General features: G+C 39.2%; 1 protein-coding gene across 1 annotated transcript in view; it reads left to right on the top strand.

Moving 5' to 3' along the window:
- The window catches only part of LOC143851776 (uncharacterized), a 47,166-nt gene that overhangs the window by 8,683 nt on the left and 16,560 nt on the right, over positions 1–21,923 (top strand). The window contains exons 2-6 of the mRNA XM_077361260.1: positions 15,170–15,300; positions 15,413–15,598; positions 16,106–16,201; positions 16,287–16,358; positions 18,623–18,739. Of these exons, the coding sequence (XP_077217375.1) occupies positions 15,170–15,300; positions 15,413–15,598; positions 16,106–16,201; positions 16,287–16,358; positions 18,623–18,739 (602 nt within the window). The remainder of the gene's footprint in view (positions 1–15,169; positions 15,301–15,412; positions 15,599–16,105; positions 16,202–16,286; positions 16,359–18,622; positions 18,740–21,923) is intronic.

Raw genomic sequence — 21,923 nt, 5'->3', positions numbered from 1 at the left:
GATGCTTTTCCTTTTTGATTATTCTGAAGCTCAATCCGTAACTGCATGATACAACATTCATATTTCTCATAGTAGAAGGAATGAAGTGCCTTTCACAAACTACGATCAGAGATCACATCAAGATTTGTTAATTCACGCCCCAAACAATTGATCCTTGGCTTGCCAAGAATCATATTCTGGGTTACAATCTAGCTCGAACTCGGATCTCCTCTAGTATGACCGCCATTTTTCTCTACCTTAATAAACTCACAAGGATGTATCAACAAATCTTCTAGGCAATCAAGGATACCTAGACACACAAAACTAGGAGAATTTGGCCTTTCCAAAGGAAATAATTATTGCGAGAATGCTTGATATTAACTAGTTAGGATAGAAGAGACAATAAAGAGGTGGGATAAGAGGCCATTGGAGATAGTAAAAGAGGTGGTGATGAGGAAAGATAAAAGTAGCACTTGACAGTTGAGGCAAAAGTGCATAAGAGATGAAAGAGGAAGACGAGAAATAGAGTCGAAAGGGCGGATAGGGTTGGAACTGAGAAATGGAATAGCAAAAGCAGGTTTGGTTTCAAAAGCTTTCACGAGGCAGAAAAATGAACGTTTGTTGGAATTTTCTCAAAATGGTGCTAAAATGCACCTATTTAAAAGTTTGGGTGCAAAAATGCATCTGTTTTTAAGTGAATGATGCTAAAGCCCACTAGAAACGAAAGAAATTAATTAAGTGACTCAAAGACCAGGGATTGAAAGTTTGGTTTCGGCCTCAGGCGAAAACGAAATTTCCACAATTTCGGTGAAAATTTTATAATTTCGTCTGAAAATTTTAAATTTTGGTTTCGGTTTTAAATTTCTGTCCCGGATTTTGGCCGAAATTTAAAACTATGTTGAAGACGTAAATGAGGATTATGTTGGCAGGAGAGAAATAGGGGTGAGCAAAGGGTGAAGACCTTGGGTGGAAGAAGATAAGAGTTTCTTCTTTTAAAAAAAAAAAAATAAATTTGAGAAAGAAGAAAATCAGATAAATGGAAAGATTGATTGGTGAGATATTTTGGATTGAAAATAGTATGAAAGAGGAGAACAAGAGAGTTAAGGTTTTCGTGGTCAATGGAAAAGTAAGAAAGGAATACTTTTTAGAAAGATAATAGGATTGCCATTGATGATCTTGATCGTCCCACTCTGATAGCATATAAAGAATATGAGCTTGAAATAATGCGAAGAAGGATAGAGCAACGAGGTGGAGAGATCTCAAATGGAGTCTCATCTCAAATCCTTCATTAGCTACTTATATTGACAATAGAGTCATCTCAATTCCTTTATTAACTATGTATACTGACAATATATTGATAGTCATACATAATTGGTCTACTGACCAAAATGCCCCTACAATTATTTTTGTTCTCCTCTGACATGCATTTCTTGCCGCCCCTCCAACTCATCCTCTACCGATACCACCAAATCCTTTGCCTCCATCTCTAATCACGAATGTTTTCAAAGCCTACACATCACAAACATTAAGACTAGACGCAGCTGGCGCTAGAGGGCTGAAATATAAATTGTTGAGCGGGAAGTTCCATATTCACAAGAATCTGTCCATGAACTGAATGATACTCGGGGTTGATACATGATAGAAATTTTGCAACTTGGCTCCTCAACAATTATATATCATTTGATTAGACACATTCAAGTTTCCCCATATGCGTGCACTGGAGAGTGTTATAGTACTCACTTAGACTCTTGTTTCTCTGCTGAAACAAATATAAAATATATATATATATATATATTTATTTATTTATATAGGGAAAAGTGAGTATGAGTGGCCCCTCATACTCACTTATATGAGGTGACGACAGAAACTCATGTGGGCCCACATTTTTGGCGTGATCCAAACCATTCATTTGATAGGCCCTGACATAGATAGGGTGTGCCCAAAAAGTCAGCTCCATAGGATCATCCCAACCCTTCGAACTGGGGAGGTGAAAATGGGCAGTTATAAATTTGCCCAAATTTTTCCATTTTTCACCACCACAGTTCAAAGGGTTGGGATGATCCTATGCAGCTGGTTTTTTGGGCACACCCTATCTATGTCAGGGCCTATGAAATGAATGGTTTGCATCACCCCCAAAATGTGGGCCCACCGTGTTTCTAGCCGTCACCTCATATAAGTTTATATGAGGGGCCGCTCACAAATACCTTCCCCATATATATATATATATATATATATATATATATATATAGCAGAAGAGAAAAGGTTTGAATTTTCGGAATTATTTGAAAAAACTGTGGAATTAACACGTCGCTGGTAATTTCGAATCATGATTTGCTAGCCACCTTCTCCAAAGGCTACGTCTCGCCCATCCATTGCAATTGTATGTGTTCAGAGATTTGTCTTATTAGATGTGGTAAAAAACTGCACGGAAATACTATTTCTTGAAAGGTGGCTAGCAATAATAAGTACCGAAAGAAGCTAGCAATAATAATCATTACTTACTAAAGTTTTGGAGGGAAATTACGGACAATGGGTACCTGTATATGACAATTATGGACAAAACTACAAAGAAAAGGTATCGAAATATGACAATTACGAAAAACCTACTTTTCCTTATTAATTTTTTGAGAATATTACGAATTCCGCAGACCTTTAAAATATTTACGAATTCCGGGCACCTTAAGAGGAACAACATATTATGGAAACCTCTATAGATTGGAGGGCTAGAATCAGCCTATGGAAATGATTTTACGGGCACAACCTATTGGTGTTGTGTTCCATCACATGGACGGTTTGGATCAACCTATGATGTGGTTTGTACAGTTCTTTGTCGGCCCGTGCATCGCACGGGATTTTTTAATAGTATATTGTTAGGAATTAACAACGCAGCAGAATAACGATGCAAAGATAAATGAAAGATTCACACACAGAACACATAGATTTACGTGGTTCACCCAACCAGTTTGGTATGGGCTACGTCCACGGTAGAGCGATAAGCCAATGATTCCACTATTCTGAAGAAAAGATTACAAACCCTCATGCCTCTCCGTAGCGTCTCCTGATATCACATCCCTTTTATATGGCGTTCAGAAACGTGTTACAATAAAGAAAAACCCTAATTCATGAAAGTACAAAACCCCCAGTATAACTGCTTAGTCAGGGTAAAGTGTACAGTACTTTCCAGATTAGACTGAGATCAGGCTTCACCAATAACATATATATATATATATATATATATATATATATATATATATATATATATATATATATATATATAGAGAGAGAGAGAGAGAGAGAGAGAGAGAGAGAGAGAGAGAGAGAGAGAGAGAGAACGGTTCCTACACATATGTGTAGAGAGTTCTCTACACACTAGCTTAAAATACAGTGGGGGCCCACATTGTTTGGGTGATCCAAGCCATCCATTTTAAAGACCCTCACATAGATAGGGTGTCTACAAAAAATCAGATCCATAGGATCATTTAAACCTTCACAAATTAGTCCATTTTTTGCCTCCACAGTTCGAATGGTTAGGATGATCCTATGGATTTGATTTTTTGTGGACACCCTATCTATGTGAGGGCCTTAAAAATGAATGGTTTGGATCACCCAAATAATGTGGCCCCCACTGTATTTTAAGCTACTGTGTAGATAACTTATCTACACTAGTGTGTAGAAACTCTTTTCTCATATATCCAAACCATTCATTTTTAAGGCCCTCACATAGATAACGTGTGCCCAAAAAATCAGCTCCATAAGATCATCCCAACCCTACGAACCGTGGAGGCAAAAACTGGATAGATTTATGAAGGTCATACACATCAATTTTACCTCCACAAATCGTAGGGTTGGGATGATCCTATGGAGCTAATTTTTTGGGAACACCCTATCTATGTGAGGGCCAATCAAATGATTGCTTTAGATCACCCAAACAATGTGGCCCCCACTGTATTTAAGCTAGTGTGTAGATAACTTATCTACACTAGTGTGTAGAAACTATATATATATATATATATATATATATATATATATATATAAATATAGGGAGAGAGAGAGAGAGAGAGAGAGAGAGAGAGAGAGAGAGTATATATATATATATATATATATATATATATATATATATATATATATAGAGAGAGAGAGAGAGAGAGAGAGAGAGAGAGAGAGAGAGAGAGAGAGAGGAGTTTCTACACACTAGTGTAAATAAGTTATCTACACACTAGCTTAAATACAGTGGGGGCCACATTGAGTGGGGGCCACATTGTTTGGGTGATTCAAAGCATTCATTTGATGGTCCCTTGCATAGCCTCCACAAATTGTAGCGTTGGGATGACCCTATGGAGTTGATTTTTTGGGCACACCCTATCTATGTGAGGGCCCATCAAATGAATGCTTTTGATCACCCAAACAATGTGGCCCCCACTGTATTTTAAGTCAGTGTCTAGATAACTTATTGGGATGATCCTATGGATCACCCAAACAATGTGGCCCCCACCGTATTTTAAGCTAGTGTGTAGATAACTTATCTACACTAGTGTGTAGAAACTCTTTTCTCATATATATATATATATATATATAGGGGAAACTGTTGGTGCGCTTAAGCTCACCAACCTTATGGTGCGCTTAAGCGCCCAATCACATGGGTCCCACATTTTCTGTGGTGATCCAAACCATTCATTTGCAAGGTCCTTACATAGATGGGGGGTGTACCAAAAATCAGCTCCATAGAATCATCCTAACCCATCCATTTTTGGAGAATCATCCTAACCCATCCACAAATCTGCCCAGTTTTGTCCTCCACAAATGGAGGGGTGAGGATGATTCTATGGAGCTGATTTTTGGTACACCCCCTATCTACGATAGGACCTTGCAAATGAATGGTTTGGATCACCACAGAAAATGTGGGACTCATGTGATTGGGCGCTTAAGCGCACCATAAGGTTGGTGAGCTTAAGCGCACCAACAGTTTCAAGGTCCTTACATAGATGAGGGGTGTACCAAAAATCAGCTCCATAGAATCATCCTAACCCATCCTTTTTTGGAGAATCATCCTAACCCATCCACAAATCTGCCCAGTTTTGTCCTCCACAAATGGAGGGGTGAAGATGATTCTATGGAGCTGTTTTTTGGTACACCCCCTATCTACGATAGGACCTTGCAAATGAATGGTTTGGATCACCACAGAAAATGTGGGACCCATGTGATTGGGCGCTTAAGCGCACCGTAAGGTTGGTGAGCTTAAGCGCACAGTGTTTTCAAAAAGTGACAAAGTACTATCTGTTTGTCAATTTACAACGGATTTACAGTGCTAATTTGAATTGACTCCTGATGCATTTGTGGTTCTCAGGTCATGGACCTTACGAGTTTATGACCACTGCCCAGATTCCCGCGGGGGCAGCACTTGGACATGACACTTAGCCGGTCTTTCCGGGTGAAGGTCTCATCGAAGAGGACAATGTTAAGTTATGGCTTGAGCTTGAGCTCGGATAAGCTTATCTGAGCTCGAGCTAAAAAACACGTGGCCCCACATTTTAGGCGGCATCCAAAGCATTCATTTGGAAGGCCCTTCCCTGGATAGGGTGTACCAAAAATCAGATCAATAGGATCATCCTAACCCAATCAAAGGTGGAGGGGAAAATGGACAGACACTGTGTGTCTATGTTTATGCCCATTTTTTCCCTCCACAAATGGCAGGGTTAGGATGATCCCAGAAGGCTGATTTTTGTTACACACCCTATCCATGGAAGGGCCTTCCAAATGAATGCTTTGGATCACCCAAAAAATGTGGGGCCACATGTGTTTTTGAGCTCGAGCTCAGATAAGCTCATCTGAGCTCGAGCTCAGATAAGCTCATCTGAGCTCGATGGAACACTTTCCTCATATATTTTTTTTGAAAGATGACGTTTTTCATTGATATTAGAAAAGCATTGGGGACCAGGAGTCCCGTCCAACATTACAAGATATCAATAAAACTGGACCGGTCATACTCGAAACCAGGGAAGGGTAGAACCTAACAAAACAAATTCAGCTACAGTAACAGTTTCCTTTTTTCCTTCACCATGCCATCAACAAACTTTACTTTGGGGCCCCAAAAGCATATGTTTATATCATCAGTCCTTTTTTACAAGCCAAATCCCATTTATCTTGTTAGCACCGATATTAACAAAGCATCAAATGTTCGTGAAACCAAAGACAAATACGCCCAAGAAGCTCCTTTTACATCTATCCGAGCAACAGATAAAAAACCGTCAAAGAAACACCCCTAGCCTGAACATTTCTCTAGCTCCACAAGAAGAGATTTGATTTCGTCAAAAAAGTGTTTCTTTTTCCGACACTTCATCCGCTTTATTTAAAAAGTCCTACTCTCCGACGCCTTTACACGTAGATATTTTCTTCCAATTTCCGAATCCCTGCCTCTTTCTTCGCTTCCCAATTCTGCCGCCTTTCTCTTCTTTCGTCCATCAAGAACTTGACGAAGAAAGGGTGTTTATGCATTGGCTTATGGGATTCCTTCACATTATAAGTCCTAGTCAAGCTGAAAAAGACTTCTCTTCTCCTATTGGCTTCTCTTTTAAATAGAGTTCATTGCCTTTTTATAAATTCACCCATTTTCTCCCTAGGAGTTGGAGAGGACTTTGACGCTTGTTCTTCGTTGTAGTTCATGCCCCTAATTCTTAGTAGAAACTCCTCCAGGTCCAACTGATTCGTAGGACGCTTCCTTTTTCCGACTTAGACCTACCGGGGGAGAAAAAGGGGAGGGAGAGGGTTGTTTCTGGTGTTCCATTTTCCGTAATGTCTGAGGACTAGAATGATTTGCTTCCAATGTTCCTTAACTCTTTCCTCATATATATATATATATATATATATATATATATATATATATAGAGAGAGAGAGAGAGAGAGAGAGAGAGAGAGAGGTGTCTCTAGTCGGTCGACTAGAGAACCTTCTCTAGTCCGCCGACCAAAAACACAGTGGGCCCACATTATTTAGATGATCCAAAGCATTCATTTTATAGGCCTTGATTTTTTGGGCACACCCTATCTATGTCATTGCCCATCAAATGAATGCTTTGGATCATTCAAACAATGTGGGCCCACAGTGTTTTTGGTCGGCGGACTAGAGAAGGTTCTCTAGTCTCTAATCGGTTGACTAGAGAACCTTCTCCGCCTACGAAAAACACAGTGGGCCCACATTGTTTGGATGATCCAAAGCATTCATTTGATGGGATCATCCTAACCCTTCGATTTGTGGAGGTTAAAAATGGACAGTGGAGGTTAAAACCACAGTGGGCCTAAGTTGTTTGGATGATCCAACGCATTCATTTGATGGGCCCTGACATAGATTGGGTGTGGCCAAAAAATCATCTCCATAGGATCATCCTAACCCTTCGATTTGTGAAGGTTAAAATGGACGCATATAAACTCCACAAATCTGTCCATTTTAACCTCCACAAATCGAAGGGTTAGGATGATCTTATGGAGCTGATTTTTTAGGCACACCCTATCTATGTCAGGGCCTATAAAATGAATGCTTTGGATCATATAAATAATGGGCCCTCTAGTCCGCCGACCAAAAACACTGTGGGCCCACATTGTTTTGATGATCCAAAGCATTCATTTGATGGGCAATGAGACATAGATAGGGTGCGCCCAAAAAATCAAGGCCTATAAAATGAATGCTTTGGATCATCTAAATAATGTGGGCCCACTGTGTTTTTGGTCTGCGGACTAGAGAAAGTTCTCTAGTCGACCGACTAGACACTTTTCTTATATATATATATATATATTATAATATAGCAGGATGGGGGTTTCACTATTCACGCCCACGTGGGCAGTCCCCCCATCTGGCGTTTGATCCTACGTGGCATCCTCTTTTGATTTACCGCACAAAAATAAACACCAAATTTCCTATTACGGCACCTTAAAATCAGATTGCTATTATGGATTGTTTCCTAAAATAACGGAATTTGGATATGGATTGTTTCCTACAATTTTAAAATTCCAGATCTCTCGCGTTTTATAACATCTCATAGTCAGATTACTTACGTATCTATCTACCCCCATTCTTTTCCAATAATCACTCCCGAATCTATCTATTAATCGGAATTCCAAACCGATTATTGGACTCAAATTTACAAGGTTAAAGATTATGATTAGGAGCAGGAAGAGGGAAGAAACCTCAGATAAAGAGTGAGAAGAAACATCATCAAAACAAATGCCAAAAAAAAAAACGTAACAAATGCCAAAAAATGTTGTTTGCCATTCTGAGTATAATTTTTAAATATTACAAAATTACAAATGAACGAAATATGAGGGTATTTTTTATGCACCGGCACCCTCGGTTTGCATCTATACTCCATAATTTCTGACCTTAGGATATGAATCCAATGGACATGTTCGAATCCATTGTTCGCAAATCCTGTCCTAAACATTTAGATGTGTTGGATACATCGGGCAGTGTGGGTTTTGGGATCGTTGACACCCTTATAATTCTATGATATCAAGTGAAAGCTCTCACTTATTTATCTAACCCCATTGCACTTTTTATATTAAACTTTTCCCTTTCTTTTCGATAAAATCTTCCAACACCCAACCCGATGGACATGTTCGAATCCTATTGTTCGCAAATCCTGCCCGTTAACATTTAGATTTGTTGGATACATTGGGCAGTGTGGGTTCTGGGATTGTTGACACCCTTATAATTCTATGATATCAAGTGAAAGCACTCACTTATTTATCAAACCCCATTGCACTTTTTATATTAAACTTTTTCCTTTCTTTTTGATAAAATCTTCCAACACCCAAACCGTGCATCGCACGGTGGTCCCACTAGTGTGTGTGTGTATATATATATATATACTCAACTCAACTCAACAAAGCCTTTGTCCCAAACTAGTTGGGGTTGGCTAAATGAATCCTTTAGAAAAATTTCATGAAGAAGGTGAAAGGAATCTACTCGGCTCTAATCTCGGCTCTAGTTGGGTTCTTCTACGTGGATCATTTTCTTCCATTCTATCCTATACAAGGTCATGTTCTCTGTTATGTTTCTAGCTATCAAGTCTTTCCTCACTGTTTCTACCCAAGTTGTTTTCGGTCTGCCCCTACCTCTTTTTACTTCATCAATTTCGCATGAGTCGCCTCTTCTCATCGGAGCATCCAAAGGCCTACGTTGGATATGTCCAAACCATCGTAAGCGGTGCTCTCTCATCTTCTCCTCAATTAGTACTACTCCTACCTTTTTACGAATGTCTTCATTTTTAATTCTATCTAACCTTGTGTGGCCGCACGTCCATCTAAGCATTCGCATCTCCGCTACACATCTTATGCACATGCTGCTTCTTGGTGGCCCAACATTCTGAGCCGTACAGCATGGCTGACCTCACAATTGTCTTATAAAACTTTCCCTTCAACTTGGTAGGGATTTTACGGTCGCATAGAACTCCTGAGGCAAGCTTCCACCTCAACCAACCTGCTCTTATTCTATGGTTAACATCATCTTCAATTTCTGATTCCTTATGTAGAATTGAACCAAGATAGCGAAAGATATCCATCTTTGGTACCCCCTGTCCAGTCACATTTACTACATCCTTGTCTCCTTACATTACTAAAGTTGCACTCCATATACTCTGTCTTAGTCCTACTCAGTCTAAAACCTTTGGATTCCAAAGTAGTTTTTCATAACTCTAACTTAGCATTTACTCCTTTGGTTTCGTCTATTAATATTATGTCATCTGCAAATAGCATACACCACGGCACCTCATCCTGAATACCCTTCGTAAGCTCATCCATAACTAGCGTAAAAAGATAAGGGCTCAGAGCTGATCCTTGGTGCAGTCCTATTGTAATTGGAAACTCACTAGACGTGCCATCCATGGTTCTGACACTAGTTACTGCTCCATCACACATATCCTTAATCACATCAACATATTTAGTAGGCACTTTTTTCCTTTTAAGGACCCACCACATAACACTCCTGGGAACCCTATCATTCCCTTTCTCCAAATCAATGATAACCATATGAATGTCCTTTTTATTTTCTCTAAATCTTTCCATTAACCGCCTAATCAAGAAGATAGCTTCCATAGTCAATCGTCCGGGCATGAAGCCAAACTGATTCTCTGACACTTTAGTCTATTTTCTTAGTCTATGCTTAATTACCCTCTCCCAGAGCTTCATGGTGTGACTCATTAGCTTAATTCCCCGGTAATTAGTGCAACTCTGAATCTTTGATTCTCGTCTTTGATGCATTTTATATGATTCAAGTCCCTGCTCTTCCTTTCTCTCATCTTAGCAAGCTTGTAGACATCTTTTTCGCCCTCTTTCGTCCCTAACCTGTGGTACAAATCCTCATATGCCTTTCCTCTAGCTTCCCTTACTGCCTTCGTAGCTTCTTTTCTAGCTAATTTATACTTCTCAATGTTCTCCTCATTTCTACACTTATGCAAACATTTATAACACTCTTTTTTGAGACGACATTTATAACACTCTTTTAGACCTAATCGCCTTTTGGACCTCCTTGTTCCACCACCACGTGTTTTTAGACGGCGGCCCACTTCCTCTAGATTCTCTAAGTACCACACTAGCCACTTTCCTAATATAAATAGACATCCCGTTCCACATAATATTAGTCCCCTCGTCAAGACTCCAAGGTCATTCTTTAAGTAGTCTATATCCTTAAACATCTTTAGTTTTTTCCCTTTGAGATCCCCCCACCTAGTCCTCAGATGTCTAACATCTCTATCTTTTCTCCTCCAACGTCTGATACATATATCCAACATATGAGGAAAAGGAGTGTGCGATCGACCATTCATGGTGATCAAAACAGGGGTTATATGCGGTTGAGGGCCCAAACACATGGGTCCTATATTTTTTGTGGTGATCAAAACCATTCATTTGCAAGGCCCCATCATAGATAGGGTGTGTACAAAAAATCAGCTTCATTGGATTATCCTAACCCCTCCAAAAGTGGAGGGCAAAAATGGGCAGATTTGTGGCAAACAGTGTTTGTCCATTTTGCCCTCCACTTTTGGATGGGTTAGGATGATCCTATGAAGTTGATTTTTTGTACACACCCTATCTATGTAAGGGTCTTGCAAATAAATGCTTTGGATCATCCTAACAATGTGGGCCCACATGAGTTTTGGGCCCTCGACCGCACCTAAGCTTAGTGCGGTCGAGCGCACAATCTTATTCCTCTCTCTCTCTCTCTCTCTATATATATATATATATATATATATATATATATATATATATATATATATATATAGGAAATGGTTTGTGAGCAGCTGCTCAGATAAGCTTATCTGAGCAGAGCTCACAAACATAGGCGGGGCCACATTATTTGGATGATCCAAAGCATTCATTTGATAGGCCCTCATATAGATAGGGTGCGCCCAAAATATCAGCTCCATGGGATCATCCTAACCATGGTTTAAAATTTCTGTTTCGGTACTAGTTTCGGACCCTTCAAAAACTGAAATTTCGGTCGAAATTTGGTAATAATTAAAAAAGAATATTTAATTCATTTCGACCGAAATTTCGGCTGAAATTTTGGAACATATTTTTTTTTTTTAAATTTACATTTTCTCAAAATTTCCAACCGAAATTCTTGAAATTTCGAAATTTCGAAATTTGGTAAAGGCCGAAATTCTAAATTTCGCCAAATTTTGGTTTCAGTCTCCACCGAAATTTAAAACCATGATCCTAACCCTTCAAACTGTGGAGGCAAAATATGGACAAATTTGTGAAGGTTTATACACGTCCATTTTTAACTCCACAAATCGTAGGGTTGGGATGATCCTATGGAGCTGATTTTTTGGGCACACCCTATCTCATTTTGATCATCCAAATAATGTGGCCTCACCTATGTTTGTGATCACTAACCATTTCCTCATATATATATATATATACTATATAGCAGAAGAGAAAATGAGAGAATTATTTGAATTTCTCCCAAAATTCTATGAGAATTACACATCACTTTTTTTTGACTTTTTTTAACAAAGGCACCCATTCAACCCACATATTTTCAATCCTACCCCCTCCTTTATGCTTTGTAACAAAGGCACCCGTTAAAGCCACATAATTTCAATCCTACCCCCCTCCTTTATGCTTTGTGAATGAAAGAAGTGGACAAAGGGCAATAATAATCATTACGTACTAAAGTTTTGGAGCAACATTACGGAAAGAGTGCTTGAAAGTTGCAAAATTATGAAAAAAAGTACCGAAACGGGTACCTGTATATGACAATTACGGAAAAAACTACAAAGATGAGGTATCGATATATAACAATTACGAAAAAACTACTTTTCCTTATGAATTTTTTGAAGATATTATGAATTCGAACAACTCATATGTGATTTTTTTGAAAGATACATATTGTGAAATATTTTCATTTGAAGAATGTGTCATGCATAGCCATTCAAAAAAAATGTGTGATGCATAATCTCCTATTCTTCTTTAACAATATTCAGGAACATTACATGCACGCTCATTTGGGATTCCATACTATCCTATTATTACATATAATTTGATAATTCTCTGGAAGCCACTATCCACACTTAATATTAGAATCATGTCAATAATTTTTTTTTAATGTTCTTCTAGCACCCAGAGCCGCCTTTTCAGAGTTAGTCCGTAGAAGATAGTTGGGTCCACTCATCTTTACACTGAGTTAACTTATAATCCTGGTTTCTCTGTGAGACTAGGCTTACTATTACACACCTTAGTGGCAAAATAGAATGCCTCAGATCAAACAAGAGAAGGCTGCGAGTATGTCTGGATGAATTCCAGACACACTAATAGGTTGGTGACAATATATTTTTTGAAAAATGAGATATATATTATAACTCATACGAGAATTACAGAGATTAGGGACCAGAAGTTCCTTTCTGATTTACAACGTATGGGATCCAGGGGATCACCACTCGGCCATAAGAAAAACCCAAAAAATCCTTGACACTTCAGCATCATCCCATCCATCAAGCTACATCATTCGAAAACTATTACCATCTAAAAAGCAAAATACCTCCATACCAACACCCCTGAAAGACCTTTCAAAACTCTGATATATACTTGTCAAAACTTGTACAAGCTTCTGCTAAAGATCTTGAGTAAGCTCCCCTTAAGCTGAGCATTTTTGTAAGTTCAACAGAAGTCGTTCAATCTCAGATGTAAAGACTTCATCATCGAGACTGATAGCCGAGAGCTCCTCAACGTTTGGGTCCTTTTCTTCGGATGCTCTTTTCCGTTTGATCATAGCCTCCAACTTCTGAATCCCCGACGCCTTATCTCCTTCCCATTGTAGAAGCCTCAAGTTCTTTTCATCCGTCAGCACCTTGGTAAAGAAGGGGTGCTTATGCATTGGTGAATGAGTTTCTTTAACATTACGCGACCCAGTTACACTAAAGAATACTTCCGGCCTCCCATTAGCCGCCTCTTTAAAAAGCTTCTATTGTCTCTTCAAGAAGTCCCTAATGACTTCTCTGGGCGTTGGCGATAATTTGGAAGCTAACTCTTCATTGCAGACCATAGCTTTTATCCTGCTTAAAGTTTCCTCCATCTCGCTTATGTTCACAGACCGTTTCCTCTTCCGACCCAACACTAGAGTACTCGAGGAAGAGGACCGGGCTATGGAGGTATCGTTCAAATTTTTCATCTGTTATTCTTGTGTGTTTTCTTTTCCTCTACTCTTACTATTTAGTGGGGAAGCAAAGAGAGAGGTGGCTATTCCTACTTTGGTGATTCACCGCCTCAGAATGGCCACTAACCAAGAACTAGGTGACTAAACTCACACTCATTGTGGCTTACAAAGATCTCATCCTGCCATAAATGGGCATTAATGGCGCCGTAGTACTCATTGCCATCAATCCCAACTCGAGGAGACCTTTTTGACTTCCCATGATATAAAAGACCTCAAAAATTGAATACTTTATGAAAATTTTTAAAGTGCCTTTGGTGCTTGTCCCAAAACTGATATCTCAATTACTCCTTTCTTTAAATAAGAGTGATCATTCTCCATTTAGCAACATCTCTACAGTACCAATGTCAGAATCAATAAAAAATAAATATAACCTTCTTCGATGCTATCCCATTCCTCAAGCACCATCAAAACACTTCCAAGCCAGAGGCTTGGAATACCCCAGATAACCAACCTTCATCCGCAAGCGGCACATGCCTTGGGTAGCTGGAATATTTTCCTTTTTATCCTTTAGCTCCACTGAAGTAAGCTTCTTGAAAGCATCCGCTTTTTTCATGGGTAATTTTCCACAAGGGTACCCCCCATGGTGGCCAGACATTTCCGCTTCGAATCTTTGGTTCCATGCTAAGCCAGGTTTCACCTTTCAAGATCTGGACTTTGACCCTAGAAATGCCCTAGGAAAAGATAGTCCAGAAGTCCTAGGCTTAGTAACTCCCAAACCCTTCCCAGGCTTCGCAAACCTACCCTTCCTGGTCAAAATACGTGCAAAACTAGCACGCCTAGCACACCTAGGTGATTGTTTAGGATGAATACCCTTCACCTTGAAACCTTCTTTAGTGGGACCTGATGTAGTGGGTAAAGGGCATTGTTGGCCAGCTTGTTTATTTGATAATTCCAAGGCACTGTCGTCAGTCAGAAAAGGAGAGAGAGGGGGAAGGAATTTCACCCTGCAGATGTCTTGACACTTCAGCTGAGTGACAATATATAAACACCAGACTTAGGGCACTCAACAGATTAGGAGGAGAATACTTATTGTTGGATCTGGTCGATCACTGGGTTCTTCACACTTGATCATTTAATAGTCTTCCACAAGCCTTGAACGCATCATCCACCAATAGGACAAGGTCCTATCATAATTCCTCTTTTGGTTTCGATTAATGAAAGAGGAATAATATCAACCTGACATATCGAGGTACAAAACCACATGGGTTTCTGCTTACAGAAGGGAGAAAACACTAGATCCTGTTGTGCAATCAGCACAGACAAATGTAGGGTTCCGAAAGGAAATATATGTATAAAGAAAAAGAAGAATAGGGTCAAGAAAATTTTTTAGGATACATCCTCCATACATCCACTTTTTCTGGGTATACATCCACTTGTCAGTGATTAGTGTAAAGTAAAAGGACTACATCCGTTTTTTTCTGGGTATAAGTGCTCCTCTATCATAGCCTATGATGGTTTCTAATAGTATTCTATGTATTTATATTTTTCCAGATTTTGCACAAAAACCTTCAAGCCAACCAATCGCAAATGCGCAAGCTGGTTCGGTTCCTTTTGCTTCGCAACCAGGTCCCTATTACAGTTTCCATGGCACAACAAAAAGAATGGATATACCTAATGGCAAGGTACCAGTTTATCTTGCTGTCATTTTAACCTTATATTCGAATTTATCATGTCCTCATTGTGTTGATTGTAACTCGTCTCCTACGAATAAATTTTTGTCTTCTTGTCACTTAGGTTGGTGTGATTATTGGGAAAGGAGGAGAAACTATAAAATATCTTCAACTTCAGTCAGGGGCCAAAATTCAAATAACAAAAGATATGGATGCTGACCCTTATTCTCAGACAAGGGAGGTGGAGTTGACGGGTACAACAGAGCAAATCACCCGGGCGGAGCAGCTAATCAAGGATGTAATTTCAGAGGTGCAAACGTGCTACCAAAATTGTCTATTTTATAGGGGCGCAACTCGGGTCGGGCCGGGTTGAGGCCAACCCGAACCCAACCCGAGGAACCATTTACTCAACCCGAACCTGACCTGACCCGAGTTCCAACTTGATGAGGTTCAACCCGACCCAACTCGAGGAACCATTTTTTTCAAACTGAACCCGACCCGACCCGAGTTCCAACCTGACCCAACCTGAGGTTTTAAGCTTTAAATGTACAACCTCAAAACTTTTAAAAAGTAATATAAAAATGTCAGGTTACACTTGGGCCGGGTTGCCCAAGCGCTCAACCCGAACCCGACACGAAAGAAACCCGACCCAACCCGACTTTTATCCGGGTTGAACCTGACCCGAGTTGCACCCCTACTATTTTAATCTTGTTAGCATTTAATGGTAGTCAAAATATAAAGGCTTTTGTCATTTTTCATGAAGTATGTTTTCTTTTTTGGTGATCATAAAAAAAAATTGTTATCTTTATTGGTATAGACGGATACTAGAGGATCTGGTTCAACTGCAGCTCGGGGATTTACTCCCATGCAACATGGAACCGAACAGTTTTCAATGAAGGTTCCGAACAACAAGGTAACCTTTTTTAATATTTTCATGTTGGTAAAAAATAGCAGTGTTATTGGAAGATTTTGAAATGCACATAAACTGCTGTTTTTAGGTTGCGTTGATCATTGGTAAGGGTGGTGAGACCATTAAGAACATGCAGAGCAGGTCTGGAGCTCGTATTCAGGTTCGTTGTTTTCTTTGTAAAATGGAGTCCTTTTTTTTCTTTTGAATTGTATCTAAATGGAGTACTATGGGTGCAGTCACTGACACTTGTAGTATTCAGATTGGAAGAGTTTATAGGGCTTCCTTGTAGCATTTTGAAGCCTGTAAATTTTATAGATAGATAATTGTAACCACTTTTCAGCTAATTGTTTAAAATTTCTATAAGATACAATCTTGGAAACCTTTTTTATTTACTTTGATGCACTTGCTCATGTGGTGCTTATGCTGGATTTTGGCTCTAATATCAGAAGCATCCCTTTCCTCTGGACTTTAGAGTTGAGAGGATGTTACCCTAGGGATCGTCGGAACTACGTTGGTCTTTTTCAAGGAAAATGATGGTGCGGGACTACTTTGGTCACCGCTGGGGGGGGGGGGGGACCTCCGGGTGTGCCCTACTTGGGAAACTCTAGTGGAAGGGGCTATTGTAGTTGTGGGTACAGAGTAGAGGGTCTGGAGGATGTATATCTAGATCTAATTGATGCCGGATACTCAGTTCTAGATGCCCTTCAAGTGCTGAAACTGCAGAAGGATTGATGCAGAAAAAGTGTCATACTCATCGGAAAAGGAAAAACTATTAATGCATCGCTCCGGACATCGCCACAAAAGGGTTGGTCTAGCACGTACCAATCCTATAGGCAATTGGAGAGTAGTTGATAGAAGGTATGAAGGAAATAGGACTATTCCAGACCATTGGCGTTGCTATGACTGTGGGTATTACAAATTCGGTCAACGCCACTGTTGCCAGAAGTGTAATATGAGAAAAAAATTTAGGACCCCCTGGGAAGGGCGTTTCTCTAGACACTAGTAGGGGGGAAGGAGCCTGAAGTGCCGGAATCTATAGCAGATTTCCTGAAATTCACATCCCCACAGTTGAGTCACTGGAACTTAAGACAATCCTAAAGTGATGTCTAGTAGGTTGTATGAAAGGCACTCATGGAACCTAGATGTGGTCTAGGAATGGGCCAAAAAATCTTGGGAAATTCCAGATCTCCCGAAACCTTTTAAGATCGGCCCAGTGGAGGTCCTATTCTGTTTCGAATCGGAAACCCAAGCATCTCGGATCCTACGTTGTGGAGGAGACGCTTTTGGGGGTCATGTCTCTTTCCTCCAAACTTGGAATTAAGCTTTCAACTTAGGAACGAAGTTTATATGGAGTAGATTTTACGATGTTCCTCTACATGCATGGACATATCCATCGCTCAAAGCTAGTGGAAAATACTTTGGCCGGGTCCTACAAGTTAAATTATCTTGGGACCATGACCACTTGGAAGAATTTGCCCCCATTTATTAGCTTGAAGATAGAAGGGAAAAGCTATTTTGTGGAGGTTAAGGTTGTGCCTGAGGATAATGGTATTAATGAAGAACAAACAATTGTCCTAGGACAACCCATCAGCTAAAAACTGAAGATACTGAGTTAATCTAAAAACCTTTTTTTAATGGTATTTAATCTAAAACCTTACGCTTGTTATCAAGGAAAACAATCTTAAATCAACTATGAAATAACTATCCTACTTCGTCCTAATGTTTGAGAATTATTTTCTTACCAAAATACTTGGAGTAATCTTTTGTTGGTTTGATCTAATCTACAGTTCTTTCCAACCTATAGGGAATGATGCAGAAAATAATCCCCTTGTATAATTGAAAACTTTGAAGCCATATGTTAGAAGAAAAAGAAGGGGTGAAGTAGAAAAGGGGCTCAAGGAAATCCATATGATTGATGTCTACATGTGTCATGAGGAGGATTCCACATTGCTAGAATGGACTGAAAAATAAAGCTCAATTCGTTACAAATATTGGCAGGCTCGATCATTTTGATTTTTGGAATATTTTTGTGATTTCTATTTAATTTTTTTACCCTACTAAGGCTATTTTGACATGTTTTGATAGAATATATTGTTGTTTTATCTCCTTCTAGCATTTTTTGTTAGATTTATTGGATTGTTTGTGTTGGTTCTTTCTCTAGCAAGTTTTCTACTTTGGTGGATTCCTAGTGAATTTACTTGCATCATTTTGTCTGTTGCTTGCATGAACACGCAAGCGTACTTGTAAATTGCTGTATTTCTTCACCACCATGTACTTGTAAATTGCGCTTCTACCATAATAATTTGTAATTGGGAAATCATGTCCATTTTTTATGCAAATACATTAACACCACTTTTTTCTCTTTATATATACTTGCATGCAATTCTAATTTATTTATTTCTTCCTGCTGCTCTTTTTTGTCAGATCATACCCCTACATCTTCCACCCGGTGACACATCGACTGAAAGGACAATATATATGAATGGAACAATGGAACAAATTGAGTCTGCCAAAGAATTGATCAATGAAATCATTAGTGAGGTGTGAGTCTGATTATGTTATGAATTGCTTCTTTTTACATGAGAATAGATATACTTTCAAATTGTTCCATGATGCTTTTAGATGAGAATCGAAAATTATGTGAAAATTAGAATCAATTGTGTATAAGACTTGGCATTAACATTTTGATTCATGCTGATATATATCTATATAGCAGAAGAGAAAGGCTTGGATTTTTTCATTTCTCTCAAAAATTCTATTATAATGACGCGTGGACTTTCGCGTGAAAAGGGACAATTGACTCCCGCTAAACTTTGGAATTTCCCCGCTACACACCTCTCTCTCTCTCTCTCTCTCTCTCTCTAGAAAACCCTCTTCTTCGTCGGATGGGCATAGAAAACCTTAAAAAGGAAACGAGGCTCTCTACTCTTTTTGGGTTTTGAGTCTTGAAAATCCCTTAGAAGCAGGAATCGTGCACATGGGTGCCGCTCCCATGTGAGAACCGCGATTCCGCGCTCCTCCCCAAGGATCGGCTAAGGATCGTGCCCCCAAAGTCTAAAAAAAAAACACAGAAATGATAAAAAAGAAAAGACAAGAAAAGCAATGAATCTTATCTGGAATGTTTAGGAAATGACGTTATTGAAGGAGATGAAGTTCACACACCCCTTGTCATAATCCCTAAAGGAGATGATAAGATCGAAGAGATGAGTATAATCTTGAAGGACTGAATACTCCATCGCTCTCTGCTTAGTCCAAAGTGAAAGCCCTAATAAATGGTACTCTGGAAATCCACTACTGTTAAATGATAAAGACACCCCCACTTGTTAATGAATATTAAAATACTATCTTTTATTTGATATAGGCACTCCTCGAAGAGGGAACTAAACCTTGTGATTGGATATCTTTCATTGCTGGCTTTTTATTAAAAATTTCTTGCATGCGTGACTTGAAAGGCAGGCTTTTTTTGGCATGCGTGAATGGCGGCTTGAAAACTGTGAAAAGCAGCTTGAAACCCGTGGAAGGCACCCATTTGTTGTACTTGGGACAGCTCCTTTAGTGTAAAAGAGTAGTCATGAACACACTTAAGGCTTTTGTTGTACTTGGGAAAGCCCCCTCTAGTGTCAAAGAGCAGTCATAAATACACTAGAGAGAGCTGTCCAAGTAAGACAATGGGGTGAATATACCACTTTCCTTACATTAAATGCAAAGCATGAGAGCATTGAAATATGATCTGAACCGTCCACTTGCCAGCTGTGATCAATATAAATGTTGTGAATATTAAATGTAAAGAATTTATTTAAGGGAAATGATTCAACACCGCCAGGTTTGGGATGCAGGAATATCTATGGAAAAGTTTGGAACGGAAATACTATTCTTTAATTCTTTGATTGGGAAATGATATATTAGCCCCTTTTTTACTTGGAACAGCCACCTACAGTGTATTTATGACTACAGTTTTACACTAGAGGGGGATGTCCCTAGTATAAAAAGGGGGCGAATATGTCACTTCCCTTCTTGATTTCCCAATATCTTTCCTCTTTAAGAATGATATTTGGCACTCCGTTAATTTGATAAGGGCACTCATTATTTTCTTAAACTTGCCTAATAATAATGTATTATAGGCAATTGAGACTTACTAAAGTAAATGAATCACATCTATTATTATAATCTCTGCCATCCACTTTTGTGTCAATGACTGAGATTAGTCTAACTTAAAAACCAATTTTCTTATCACAGCCATTCTAAACCTTTACAAATTGAAGGGTTAGGATCATCTTATGGAGATTATTTTTGGGCAAATATGTATTTACATTTGGACCCGATAAATGAACGGTTTAGATCTTCGATGGTTACAAATTACTACTTTTTTTCTTTTTGATGTATTTGAATTTTGAAATATATATGATGATGGTCGGAAACTTGGAAATTGCTACTTTTTGATGTACTTAAACTTTGAAACATATTTATGAATATGGTTACAAATTACTGTTTTTGATGCACTTGAATTTTGAATGACAAAGAAAATACTACACAGGCGCTCCCATGGCGCTCCTAATCTTAGATTCTTCTAGACCCCCACGCTCCCTTGCTCCCGCTCCTGCCCCCGCCCCCGCCCCCGCTTCGTGCTTCTAAGGAAAATCCTAAATCGTAGCTTGGATTCTCAAACATGTTGTTCCTACGCCCTCTTGGTCCTCTCTTGGTGCAAACCCGGAGGCTCTCGAATAACTACCGGGATTTTAGGAGCTCAATGGGACCAAATCTTCATATCTATACAAGCATCCATAACCCATAAACAAATAGAGAAACATTTAATGGTAAATTTTAGCATAAATAGAGCATGAAATGAACGGTAAGCAACAGACCATCAATGATAAATACTTCTACTTCAAGCATTTATTGAACATATCAAATAAATGACTAAAAGATAGGATTTTAAGGCTCAAATAACTGACTTTATTCGCTGATTCATTGCTGTCCATAACATAAAAGAAAGATCTAGGGCCCAAAAATTTATTAGAAAATGACAGAAGGATCAAAATATGCTAGGGTAACTTATGGGTAAGGTTCATATGGGTTTCCAAAGGCGAAAGGGGTCCTAAAAGGGCTGAAATCAAGGAACAATCTCACCATAAAAACTCAGCAGTCCTTTCACTTTGAATCTTGCTAGCAAAGAGACCAAGAGAATGGGGGGGAAGCCCGTGGTCGCGTTTCGAAAGCAGTGCCTCCAAGTAAGGGATGAAATGAGTATGAGAGAAGATAATAAGAAAAGGAAATCAAGAAGAGAGGAAGGTAACAAGATAAGAATAAAGAAAGTGTGTGAAATAGAGGGGGGAAATAGAGAGACAGAGGGAAGAGAAAAAGGGAGTTCGAGATCGAGAGAGAAGAGAGATTGCGAGTGAGAAAGAGAGAAAAGAGAGGGTTCGAGTGAGAGAGAGAAAAAGAGGTATGGAGAGATCAAGAAAGAGGGAGAAAGGAGAGAGGGATAGGGAGATACGAAGAGAGAGAAAATGTTAGGGAGAGAGAGAAAGATGTGAAGAGGTAGGGAAGAAGAGGCTACCTCGAGAGGGGAGAGGGGAGAGGGGATGCCCATGGCGTGGAGTAAGGGGAGACATGCGGCTCCTTTCTTTGTTTTTTTTCTTTAATTCATCAAAACTAGGTTTTCTCTCCTCTTGCTATATCTTTTATATTGCTTTGTTGGTGGGCCCCTTTGTTAGCTCACTTAAAT

This window comes from Tasmannia lanceolata, unplaced genomic scaffold, assembly GCF_043159265.1.
Source record: "Tasmannia lanceolata isolate RefF3 unplaced genomic scaffold, GAP_Taslan_0.1 ptg000018l, whole genome shotgun sequence".
NCBI classification, from domain to species: Eukaryota; Viridiplantae; Streptophyta; class Magnoliopsida; order Canellales; family Winteraceae; genus Tasmannia; species Tasmannia lanceolata.
Note: the sequence above shows the minus strand (reverse complement) of the source record. Positions and strands in the feature narration are given on the sequence as shown.